Raw genomic sequence first — 13531 nt, 5'->3', positions numbered from 1 at the left:
AAGTGAGGAACTCTTGGTTCAGTCTAATGTTTCAAACAAATACTGTCAAGACAAATCATACACCAGTATGTACATTTATACAGTGGCAAATTAACTTACAAGTTTCTTTTGCGCCATGACAAAGCTCTACTTAATTTCCTTGTTGTTTTTGAAAAGGATTTGAAATCAATTGAAATGGCATTCATCTGTTATAGGCCCCCAAAACCACCACATACATTGATTACAAATTTAGCACTATAGTGTATTTAAAGTATTAAATTTGTACTTTTCTGAAGAGCAAGGTCAAACATGCATTCAGCAATTTACTCACATGATACTCTCCAGTGTTAATCCACTTGTGTTTTTGAAGCACAAAGATGTTGTTTGCATTGAGTGTGAGGACTCTAGCATACCAAAGTCCATCTGTGTAAGCAAACCCAAACTATGATGAAGTCCTTTTCTATCTTAAACCAGAGTTTTGTAAATAAACCAGCTCATCCCCATGCCCTCAAGTTATGTGGATTCCAGATGGTTTATTTGCATGCGTACATTTTTAGGGCAATGTGAGGTCAAGTTTACAATGACCAATCACAACCCTTATGCTTCGGCAAAGGGCTTTTACATTAATTTGGACATTCTGACAAAATTCATGGTCATCGTAGAGTTACATGTAGCCTGAAAGTTGAGAAAACTGTTGAGAAACAATTAAATTTGACTAACTGTGTTTTTTGTTTTTTTTATTGCATTATCTTCTCCTAAGGCAGCGGTGCCTCAATTTTCTTGCCCCACCTACAGGTGGATCAAAACATTTTGTGACATTCATTAATGATTGCAAGAGATGCTGCAGGGTATATTTGATGCAACAGAAGAATGAGGTGCTACTCAAATTCAAGGAATTTGAGAGAACATTCTTCAAAGAATCTGGTCTGGGTGTCACAAAGCTGAGAACAGATAATGGTCTGCATGGGACCACAGACATCACTGTGAAGCAACTACATCTTGCGTTTGGAACGGATTCCTCCAAACGACTTAAATAACTTTTTAGCCGACTTGCCTTCCGCACATCTTTAACAGAAAGGAATCTCTTTTTCTTCAGAGAAGTTCACTTCATTCACCTGAGCTTTGAGTTCCTTACACTTAGTTTGTGACCAAGGTGCTGGTGCCACAGATTGGCAGCAACTGATGCACTGTGACACAGTTTCACTTCCTTCAATATCCAAGTGGTATAGTCCATGAGCTCGATGTGTTCCAATACATTGAAGTGTTCCATTTCTTCCACGTATGTAGCAACAAGACTTTTTGAAGTGTACTGTAATCCCTTTTTTGGTAGAAGCTCCCATTGAGAATTAATTTACAGTATTATTTACTAGATGAGAAGGTCATGTTCATGTTGAGATTTCCAATCCAACCTGCCATCATCCAGTTTCACTGTGTTTTTGTAATCACAGTGTCTTGGTAATCATGAATGATTTCTTTTTCATTTCTTTATCACATGTGTTTTGATTCTCCACAATCAATAAACCATTTAACCTGTTGTGGTTGGTTAATGTTTGCCTCTTTCTGAGAAAGGTATTTTCCGATGAATCTCCTTCATCCTCACACATCACATGCTTGGCTTTGTCGATTTTCTTTTTTTGTTTGTTTTTCAAACTTGGACAGTCACGTTTAGTTTGGCCTTTTTTTTTTTTGCCTTTTTTTCTGTCAACTGCTCCCAGAGTCTTGAAGCTATCTTACACATTTCCTCAAAATTGTGATGATATGGTTGATGCACCCTCTGATGTAGCACCACTGGAATCATTAGCAACAGTTCACTTTTGTTCTTCATTTATTAATGCCTGCTGAAAAACCTCAGTGTCAGGTTGTCAGTCTTAGTTTCTAGTGTAGTGACAATTGTAGCGGAACTTGGAGGCAAACTGCCCAGCGGAGTTACGATCTGATCTTCCTCTTCAATTAAAGATCCAATTGCTGATAGCTGATCAGTCAGCTCCTATATTTGTTGAAATGATTACTGTAGTTAAAGCATCTCCTTCCTTCACTTCACAGCTGAAATATGTTTTCTTTAGGAACAGTGTGTTTGCTAAAGTTGTCTCTTTGAAAGTGGCCTTTAAGCATAGCCCAGGCCTCATTGGGAGTTTGACAGCTTGATATCAGGTGTAGCTGGGGTGTCCTTACATTGTTACCCAGTTCTCCAGTTTGCTTAGCCAGTCAATAAACAGCATATCCTCCATTGTGAAATCCCACAATAATGTTTATCTTCACACAAAATGCGTGCACAACAGTCTTTTTAGCAACAATCTGGGTCCATAACCTTTTATTTGCGAGATTTTAACTAAGCAACGAGCACATACACAGCCATCAAAGATAACACGATAAGAACAGGAAGTTATTCATCTCTTCTTTATTTGCAGACCACAGATGTAGAACGAAACTGTAATGAAACAGTACCATCTATCGGACCACTTATTGAAAACTACTCCATTACAACACTGCTAAACAGTCTGCCACCGTGCCGCTTTTTAAAATCATCCACCTTCTTTATCTCTCTTCCTGTATCATCACTCTTTAGTTTACTTTTTTAGTTTGTGTTGTTAAAAAAACTTAAATGTCAAGGTGATCAGAGGCCCTTGTTTTCATGGCCATGAAAGGCATCAGTTAACTGGCAATGAGAGGGTAGAAAAGGGAAACTGACATTTCATTATAGTGACTAACATTCAAATTAGGCGCCTGTGTGTACAATTTACACTAATGACCTAATTCATTATGGGAATATCTCTGGTCATTATTATTGAAACCAGAAGCTCCATCATGACAGACCTTTCTCTGTCGATGGCTGGTTATCAGCGGATCGCAACTGTTTATTACCACATCAAGCCAAGTTATGGATGAATGAACCCAAACAAGTAGCATGGTAGCAACAGAATTAAAACAGCATCATCATCATTCATTTGATTTGATATGATTTGATAATTAGGAAAGGACTATCCAAATTATTTTATATAAATGACAAAAATATTTTTATTGATCAAATAAAAGTGATAACAAATTAAGTTAGTGAATTTTTAATTCATGTAGGTAATACATGTGCAAAAAATTCTAGAGCATGAAATATATTAATACTTTGAGAATAACCCATCAATTATGTTCCTTAGTCCTGTAAACCACATAGAAATATTGAATGTTGTTAAAACTTTAAAGAATAGAATAATATTGTGATAATATTGATATGGCATTAATAAAAACAATTATTGATGTCAATTTATGCAATACTTATTGAATAGATCTGAAAAATGTGAATTTATACTATTTTCAAAGAAAGGTTTTATATAAACTGTGTTGTGTATATATATGAATCACATATAAAACTTGATACTCTGAAAAAAATGGTGAATTAAAATTTTCTCCTTTTAGTTGTTTTTTCAGTCTCTTTGTATTGCTCCTGTTATATGTTCAATTAATCAAATCAAGTAAAAAGATAGAAGATTTGTGAAGTGTTGGTTTTACCACCCTAAAAAATTCAACCACATGGGCCAAATGGAACCATGTAGGCATGTAAAATAAAGCCAGCAGTATCGACAAACAATTATTGATCATAAAAAAAGTCAATGATAAGAACAAGTTTTACATTACTATTTTTATTGTTTAGAGAACAAGAACTGTTTTTTGAGATGTAAAAGAAGTAAAGCAAAAACTGTTTTGTATTGAATTGTATTGCTTGAATGCAGACAAAAATAAAAGAGTTGCACGCTTCTGTAACAAGCAAGAGAAGTGCTGTGAATTACATCTCTTTAGTTAAATAAATCCAACATGTATAATGCTTCAGTTCTTATGAGGGGACTGACACAGAATTACCTCAAGCTTCTCCTTAAAAAGACACAAAGTCACAAGTTCTAAATCCTCCTACTGCCACTGAACAGCAAATGCGGCTAAGACCCAAAAGACATGACTGACATATTATTGTTTTTCATCTCTAAGATGCAAAACAAGAGGCGTTGTCAAAATGTTTCCCATTGCATTACAATTCGATTAGAGAGTCTGTGCCCGGGTAATCCGGGAGGTTGAGATTGTATTTTTTCTGGATATCGTAAGGCAGGAAGCGTCCGGCCAAGAAATGCTTTCCCGAAAAACTCATGGCGCACTTCTTTGGTGCCGTCAGGGATATGAGCACTTCTGGGCTTATCCCGTCTTCAACTGCTTCCTCGACATCCCAACCTGAGAAACGAGATGATAAGCAGATAAGGACTAAATGTGGAGTAGAGTTTACCCACTTTTTCCCACAAAAGCACCAAGTGATTCCCAATGTATATCCACCACATGGTGCTCAATATTAAAAAAAAAAAAAAAAAAAAAAAAAACGAACCTGAAGCACGGGCCGGGACTTTGAATCTCACCTGAGGGCACGTCTACACTGGCAATGGGAATCTTGACCTGCTTGAGGGTGACCAGAATACCAGCGTAGGGCTCCTTAATGTCAGCAGTGAAATCCTCAGGCCCCAGCATTGCATCAATCACCAGGTTGTAAGCATCGTTTATGAGCTGGACCTGTGAAAAGCACGCCTAAGGATGAATTAATTCATTCTTTTCATGAATCAGTTTTAGCAGAAGTCTAAATGGAAAAAGGTTCACTTAAGTGTTTTACTTAAAAAGGTACCATCATTAAGCATATTTTTTTTTAACCTTTTCATATCCAGGTCGGGCAATTGCTTAAATGAAGCACGCACAATATCTCGACTTTTCAAAAGATTGCGCCAAATACATTTTCATGACCTGACAGCACCCCTCAGCTCAACATACCGTAGTCCTCCATGTAAAGTTTTTTTTTTTCCCTCATTTTCAAATCCTATATTGGGGGGTCAATTTATACTCGCATAGCTCAAAAACAGACCAATTTTCTCCACATTTGTGTTTGGATAACATTAATTCAAAAGCAAAAAATAAGTAATATCATGTTATTTACAAGGCTCTAATTCCATATAGTATCTATGGAAACCCATTCCCACCAGTGAAAAAAAAAAAAATCCGCCAGAAAAAAGTCAAAAGAATGAGATTAAAAAGTCGAAATAATGAGATAAAAAGTCGAAATGAGATAAAAAAAAAGTCAAAAGAACGAGATAAAAAGTCAAAAGAACGAGATAAAAAGTCAAAATAATGAGATAAAAAGTCAAAATAATGAGATAAGAAGTTCAACCCAATAGGCGGGTGTCGCTGCAACAGTATCAGTAACAGATGTTTCCAGGTGCTGTTTCATGAATGTTGCTACCTGAGCCACATCAGTTTTATTCTTTCGACGCCAGAGCTTCTTCTTGCGTAAAATCCTTTCAAGAATACGTTTGCTTAGTACAATTCCATGTGAATCAGCAAGCAAATGATGTATTTCATCTGTTGTAAAGCCACGTTTAAAGTAGTCCTCAATGTACTCACAATCCATTTCTGTGTCAAACTGAGAAGGATAACTCACAGCAAAGAGCTGCTACTTTGACTGTTGTGTGGAAGTATCTCATAATTTTGACTTTTTATCTCATTGTTTTGACTTTTTATCTCATTATTTTGACTTTTTGTCTCATTACTTTGACTTTTTATCTCATTGTTTTGACTTTTTATCTCATTATTTCAACTTTTTAATCTCATTATTTTGACTTTTTTTTCTGTCTGGTATTTGTTTTTTGCTTTTATTCACTGGCGTGAATGGGCTTCCATAAGTATCCATCCCTTTTAGCGCGGTTGCACTTTTCAATGCACTTTCGTCAAGTGCTGCCTTATTGCTTCTTTGTTGTCAACAACGGGGCTGCATGGATCATTTTTCCAGCAGACTGTGACCCATTGTGAAAACTAAAAGATTGGCTTGTTGTGTTGTTCAAGTCAAGCATGCAAGAGCTGTGTTATGGCAAGCGTCGATGTCAGCAGGTGGTGGGAGAAACACAGCATAGAGCAACCGATCCTCCCTCTAATCTCGCCACAGTCGTCAAATGGGTAAAGACGGCTTCTGCAAAGCATTTTCGGAGATGTCCATTTCAAACAAATTGGACGGGTCTGAAGATGGCTACCCATGGAAGCGTAACGATTCGAGGATGTTTGCGCAAATGACTAGCGGGAAGGAGAGGACTTCTGGGATTTAAATGGGAGGAGCTATTTGGCATGTCAGATAGTGAAGATGGCTTTTAAGGCTTTTCGACAAATTCATATACAGCTGTGTCAAAAAAATAAAGCATTGAAACGTCAAATCATTTTATTGTCGCAACATTAGTTTCAGCATTTGCGTCTACGCATGCGCGTACGTTGTCTCACGCCCGTTTCCCCCCCATAAGCGCAACAGTTTGTTATTTCTTATGCAATGAAAAAATGCATTAAAAGTACGGTAATTTTGTCATTTTAATAGCACACCATGTGTTTTAATTGGACAGCCATGATCTAGGTAACAAATAAAGTCACGGGCAGACTTACCCTCGCAATTCTGTAAAACTAACCCAAATTGAAGTAAAAAGGGGGGGCAAGTTTTGCACAAGGGCGAGTAGTTAATAGCTTAGAGTATTAATTGCTTAGAACAAAGACGTCCCCAGAAGGCGGTTAAAGTAGTATTTTGGCGTCAGTGTGGGGGGCGAAACACTTTTTTTTTTTTTCAGGCAGGTTTTCATGGCAAATGGAATGTACAGTGTCCTTCCTGCCAGCAGTGTACCTCAACATTCAAAATCTGAATTTATAAGACATATCTTTTTTGTTAAAATTCTCCAGCAGTGTTAACATGTGTGCAGATTCCTTTTCCCTTTTAAACAGACTTTGAAAAGTAGTCCACCAGGTATAAGTTTCCCTTAAAGGTTTGGCTTTTATTTTATTTTTATTAATTTTTATTTTTATTTTTATTCATTTATTTTTTTTATTGGATTTTTTTTTTTCTAAAAAGGCATGTCTTCTTCAAGGAATATGAAAACAAACTTGCACAAGGAATTAGCAAGCAGTGCCTTGGAGTAAGACAAAACAACTTCGATGGTCATTTACTGCTCCTTTCAAAGTTTGCAAAAAAGTACTTTAAGGGATTGTTTTCACTTAACAGTGAAGTCCAAGCCTAAGCTATGTAATTAATAATACACTATGGAATTTTAGTTTTGTTCTGGCTGGTGTGGGGTTTGTTATATATTGTCAATGACAAACGATCAGTTTTGTGTGTGTTCTTTTCATCAAAAATTAGTCAACCCCAAATGGTATAAAGAGATTTATTATAATTTTTATAAAAGCAATCCAATTAATATGGTGAATAAGGTGCTGACCTCTGTGGGGAGGTAGGAAAGAAAAGGGATGTCCATCTTCTCACACTGAACCATAAAATCCTGATGCAGACTATGAGAGGATCGCTTTGGGTGGTAGATGGTGGGCTCATATTCCTGAAGATAAGAGGAAAAAAATATTAATATGGGGTGTTATGTAACCAAAATCTGGAATCATTATTCCTTTTTGACAAATGGCACACTGTACGTCAAGAGTTGCACGACACACGTACATTGACTAATGTTCGGCAGTTGCGGTTTTCTGCTGTCTGCTTCCTGAGTGAATGTCAGCTTTTATAAGCAGCAGAGTAAAAATCCAGCCGCCCGCAAAAGCAAAGGTCTGTAATGTTCTTCAGGAAGCACCTGTGATCTTTCACCTTTACACAAATATTGAAACATGCACATTTCCCGTCCCTAGAACAAGAGTGTTTGCGCTGCAAAAAAAAAAAAAAAAGTGGAACTGCTGGTGATAACAGATTATGGATGGAAATTTACTATATGTGAACAGACATCAATTTATATAGACTTAGACAGCTAGCGTGTGGCTCATTGCCCAAGGATGTTTTTGCACTTCATGTTACAAGTAACGAAACAATTGTCTGTTTTTATTTATGGGGCGGCTCAGGTTCAGTGTCATGTGTGACAGCAGCTGTTGCATTAGTCCAAAGACCATGAATACTGATTTCCACACGTTCTTATATGCAGTCTTTATTCTTTCTGCAATCAAACTACCAACAGGACAATACTTGCTGTTTGCCAATGTTCATTACCATAGTCAAGTCAAATTTATTTGTATAGCCCTGAATCACCCCAGTGTCAAAGGGCTTCACAGGTGAAAAAGAAGTCATACAGAACATCATAAATACAAAACGGCATCCCCTGAACAAAGCTCCAAGTAGGGGAAGGGAAAATGTCAAAAGCCTCATCTGGGGTTAGGGTTAGGGTCCCTTCAGAAGGGACCGCAGATGGGAGGAGCCCCCTCCAGGCTCAACAGGTTGCACTAGATGCCAAGTGCTAAAAATAACACGTTATGCCATATTAGTCAGTAAATGTGTAGTTTAAAAAAGACAATGTTGCTGTGTTGTAACAAATTCTTGCCACTATGCAAAATATGAATTGAATTCAAGGTTAAATACTTGGACACCTTTGGTTCAGTCTGGTATGTTACCTTTGGGTCAAGTATTTAAAAATGCCAAAGTGGGTTATCATGGGTATGTACGTAAATAAAGCGGCTTTGCATTGCCTCACGTTCTCATCAGCTTCATAACTCATCCGCCAAAAGGCAGTGTAAGTATAGAGGTGCTTTTTTTGTGCCGAGCTCACGTGTGTGCCTGTGTGTCTTCCATCTGAGACAGATCACAACACAACCATGAACAACACTCATTCTAGCACCGGGGGAGTGTTCGTAGGTCCAAAGTGATCGCGTTTCTTCACTCATAGAAAACTAAGACGGGTGTTGTCCCAAAGGGGCACAAATGCTAAAAACAGAAACATTGTTTTAAAGAAAAGACCAATAAATTATGGCTGTGAAACACACATGGAAAATAAAGCAAGACCTTTATCCGTTTCCCGTTTTGTCTTTGATGCCCTCCAAATGGCCTCCAAAAACAACAATTCGTCTTAAAATACGTATCACTGAGTGCAGACTCCAATGGGCAGACATGCTGCTCATGACATCATGTTTGCATGCAGACAGCATTAATGAGAGTAACAACGGTGTGATGTCATGACTGTCTGAGGACTCTTGCCGAGAGGGTAATGGGATAACTGCTCTGAGATGTTTACAGGAGCTCAAATTATATTCTGGGACAGCCTGTTGATCCTGATGCAAGTCAAACGTATTTTGTTATTTTTATTGTTGAGAACAGTTTGTTCTAGATTTTGCAGAGGTGAGTGATCGTGTGGTGTTTTCATATGACGAGCTAACTACTTGGGCAGGCAAGTTAGGCTACGTACCAGGAAAACTGCAGTAAGCGCTCCTGAGCATATGTTTACACGTTAATGATAAATGACCACAGAACATCTTAAGAGTTTTGAATAGTTTCAAAATTAGGGAAAAACTCTTAATGTGTATGCTTGGATAGTAGTTGGGATATGTATGCCATGTTGTCAGGCAATGTCACATTTGACTTAATTTTTTGAAAGCAAAAATTGAAAGTCATGTCAATGTTTATGTAATGACAAACGTTACAATAACAGATTTAAACCTGTTAAAACACAGTTAAAATGATGTACCATATTTTCCGCACTATAAGGCGCACCCTCAAATAATGACACATATTAAAACCTTTTCCATATATAAGGCGCACCGGATTATAAGGCGCACCCTCAATTAATGACATAATTGAAAACGTTTTCAATCACAATATAGTAATACACAAAGTAATAACAATAATAACTAAAATTATAACTCTAAACGCTCAATAGCATAATAACTCAATGTCAAATTGACCAACCTTGTTCAACTGTAAACACACAAAACAGATAAAGCTTACTTTATCAGTTCATTCCCCATCTACGAATCCATCCATCCATCTATCCATCCATCCATCCATCCATCCATCCATCTTCTATAGCCGCTTATCCCCACAGGGGTCGCAGGCTTGTTGGCGCCAATCTCAGCTGGCTTCGGGCAGTAGGCAGGGGACACCCTGAACTGGCTGCCAGCCAATCCCAATCTCAATATTGATCCATATATAAGGCGCACCATAAGGTTTTTAAAAAAAAATAAGGCTTTTAGGTGCGCCTTATAGTGCAGAAAACACAGTCATTATTTTTTGCGCACTTTGTGCAACACAATCTTGCACATTGGACAGTCTCCAATAAAAATGCAAATGAATTACATCATGTGCAGACTATTACCGGGAGGTAATCTGCTGGTACTCCAATGCGACAATTGACCAATGAGGGTAGGAGTTGTAACCCATTCCCGCTCAGAACTTAAAATCGACTCCTCATAGGGTTAGGTCTGCATCTTGTAGGTGTGCTCTTTGAGCTTAATGACGTGCTTTGAGCACACAGGCGGCTGAGAGATCCCTAAAGACTAAAGATAGCTTTGGAATCTTCTTGCTATTCGTAATAAATTGGAATTTAAAATATAAACTCTATTTTTTTAATCATGTTTCTTAAGCTACTTGTTATTTGCTCTTAGTTGGACATCCGACCAACTGTTGACCATGATCATACATACAGCCAAGAAACGGAAGACACGGAAAGCGAAGGCAATGCAGTATATTAAAGGTTTAGTAATTTAAGATTTAAGTATATATGCGTACTGCAGTAGTGTTTCAACCTCCGAGGCGTGCCAGTGGCAAGTGCATTTGTAGATAACTCGCATGGAGGAATGGCATGCAGGAAGCCATCACAATGCGTCTCTCTATTATACATACGTTTTTTTTTCCCTAAAAAAAGAATCTGCGATGCATCGAGGGCGCGATAAGCGAGGCGACTAGGCAATGGCGGCCCATGACTTTCACACGTACCCCTTCTATGATGTCACTCTCGAATAAATAGCCCTCATGAGCACATGCACGCATTACTGAGCTATACGCTTGTGTAAAAAAATTAAAATAAATATCCCCAAAATTTTATGGAGTCCAAATTACAAATCACAGTTTAATTTAAAACAAACATCATTTTATTTCTTTACGATTAATTGAATATGAACAAAGTAAAATAACACAAGCATATTAAAAATGATTTATCTTGACTTCATCATGCTCAATCTCTTGGCACTGAGATGTACAGTGTATCAACTTGGATGTTCCCAAAAGTTTTTGAAAAGCACCGTAGCGCATTGAAGAGCTCTCTCACCCTTCAAACTACGATGTACAATACTGTATATCCACTCAGGTGTCCCAAGAAGTTTTAAAAGCACCGTAGCGCATTGAGAAGCTCTCTTTACCTTCAAACTGAGATGTACAATACTGTATATCCACTCAGGTTTCCCAAGAAGTTTTTAAAAGCACCGTGGCACGTGTGCCCAGCCGTGCTTTGGTGTCTCGTGCCTTGGTTAAACAAGTTTGCAAATCCAGTGAAGCTCCAAACACCAAGTCGATCCCTTGCAAACAAAAGGCACTACCAGCAGAACTATTTGCCAGGGTTAGCTCCAACTTGAAACTCCAACTTAAAACTACAAGAAGAGAAGGAGCGTAACTGTTAGAATAGATGTAAATATAGTGATTATATATTTGCTACAAAATATAAATGCTTGCAATGAAGAAAAAGTCTGCTGTGAGAATGATTGTGAGAAAAACTGTCTTGGTATTGTTTTGTTTCAAGCAGAAGGAAGGCCGCTCAAGCCTGCCAGCTGGAGCGCTCCTGCAGCTGTGATTCTTATCGATGTCTCGCTATGCATAATATTTTATCAGAATGTCTTGCAACGCATAATGTTTTATCATACCTCCATTAGTTTCTCACCCACATGCTCACACATAGAAGGACAAGTACACAAGGTTTCGGCCATAGACTTGCATTTCTTTCTGCCCCTTGAGGGCCGGGACCTTCATGTAGTTAGGGATCTCTGTATCAAATGAAAGAGAGAGGGGTCAGAGAGGCTGGCAGAGCGCAATAGCATTGTCCTTGGCCAGTTCCTCTTCGCTCCCCTCATGCATGAGCTGAAGATTGCCTTGCCTCCTTTTTTGTGTACAGTTTCTTACAAATGTCTGACAAATGAACCTGACAGTAACCAATATGGAGAGCAATTTAAAAATATATATATATATATATATATATATATATATATATATATATATATATATATATATATATATATATATATATATATATATATATATATTATATATATATATACTGTGTATAGATAGATAGATAGATAATATATATATATATATATATATATATATATATATATATATATATATATATATATATATATATATATATATATATATATATATATATATATATATACTGTATATAGATAGATAGATAGATAATATATATATATATATATATATATATATATATATATATATATATATATATATATATATATATATATATATATATATATATATATATATACTGTATATAGATAGATAGATAGATAGATAGATAGATAGATAGATAGATAGATAGATAGATAGATAGATAGATAGTAAAAATGAATTTAAAATTATATTGACTTTCATTGTAGTTATTATAATTATTACAGTTTATTATAGTTATGATAATGATGTCAGGTTATGTTAGGCCAGCAGAGAAGGCCTTGTTGGCCCTGACGGCCCACAGAGGGGGTGCTGTCCCTTTGGGAACAGCGGTCACTGAAATCCCGTGAGAGCGAGTAGCGCACGTGAGACTCAGACCAGGAACTAGAGAGAGAAAAATACCCGCGAGGACTGACAGTCTTGAAGTCGTCCTGTAAAGTGGACGTTCAAATATTGTTGTAAATTCAATCATGTAGAGCTTAAGGTAACTAATACATTTGCTTACAATATGTTAAATAAGTGATAATAAGTGAATTCTCGCCAATGATGTGTAATGTAAATGACGTTTGTACAGTGGAAGCTGGTCTGGAGAGGTTGACGGTGATTTTGCAGCTAGCTGTGTGTGTATGCGGCGGCCCACCGTGAGTTATTTCGAACCGTTAAATGCGCTGTAGATTTGCAGTATATTTGAGTAAAATTAAGGTAATATAGATCATGCTGTTTAGAGGGGAGATTGTCTCTGTTGCTTTCTGCGTGCATCTGTGAACATTGGAGAGAAATATTGAGTAAGTGTATTGAACTGTTCAGTTTGTTTTCCATACATGTTACCAGTGAAGATGCATGGCTTGAAATGTGCTTTTCCTTTGCAAGCCACTACTGTTGTCTATTTTTGTAATATATCCAATCTCAATTCATATATATAAATATAATTTATATATATATATATATATATATATATATATATATATATATATATATATATATATATATATATATATATATATATATATATATATATATATATATGTATGCTTTTCGACAATAAACTTGACTTTGACTTTGGGGTGCTTTATTTTATACTTACAAACATGCGTAAGTGTCGTGCACACACCAAGCCAATGGAACCGTTCTGCCCAGGCCCACAGACCACCAGCACTGTTGGTTGCTTCCTTGCTAAAGAGTTGAGAGGGTAGGCCTGGAGAAAGAACACAAACAGAAAGTTGATGCTTAGAAACAAGAACAAAAGGCTTGCAGGAGAGAAAAATAGAAAGATGAATGCAGTTTGTAGCCATTGGGCTTAAAGGATTCTTGAGTACTTTGTTACGTGATCCCCGTTCATACCCTCCC

The 13531-nt window shown here is 37.0% G+C and overlaps 1 protein-coding gene across 1 annotated transcript in view; it reads right to left on the bottom strand.

The window, feature by feature from the left end:
- Positions 1–2345: 2345 nt before the first annotated feature.
- The window catches only part of yjefn3 (YjeF N-terminal domain containing 3), a 68541-nt gene continuing 57355 nt past the window's right edge, over positions 2346–13531 (bottom strand). The window contains exons 3-6 of the mRNA XM_088426682.1: positions 13269–13379; positions 7239–7352; positions 4368–4518; positions 2346–4188 (exon numbers count right to left, since the gene is read on the bottom strand). Coding sequence (XP_088282808.1) covers positions 3992–4188; positions 4368–4518; positions 7239–7352; positions 13269–13379 — 573 coding nt within the window. The 3' untranslated portion in view covers positions 2346–3991. The remainder of the gene's footprint in view (positions 4189–4367; positions 4519–7238; positions 7353–13268; positions 13380–13531) is intronic.

The sequence above is a fragment of the Hippichthys cyanospilos genome, chromosome 10 (assembly GCF_059441005.1).
Source record: "Hippichthys cyanospilos isolate Australia breed blue-spotted pipefish chromosome 10, RoL_Hcya_1.0, whole genome shotgun sequence".
Lineage (NCBI taxonomy): Eukaryota > Metazoa > Chordata > Actinopteri > Syngnathiformes > Syngnathidae > Hippichthys > Hippichthys cyanospilos.
The sequence above is the reverse complement of the archived record's forward strand: the minus strand, read 5'-3'. Positions and strand labels throughout refer to the sequence as shown.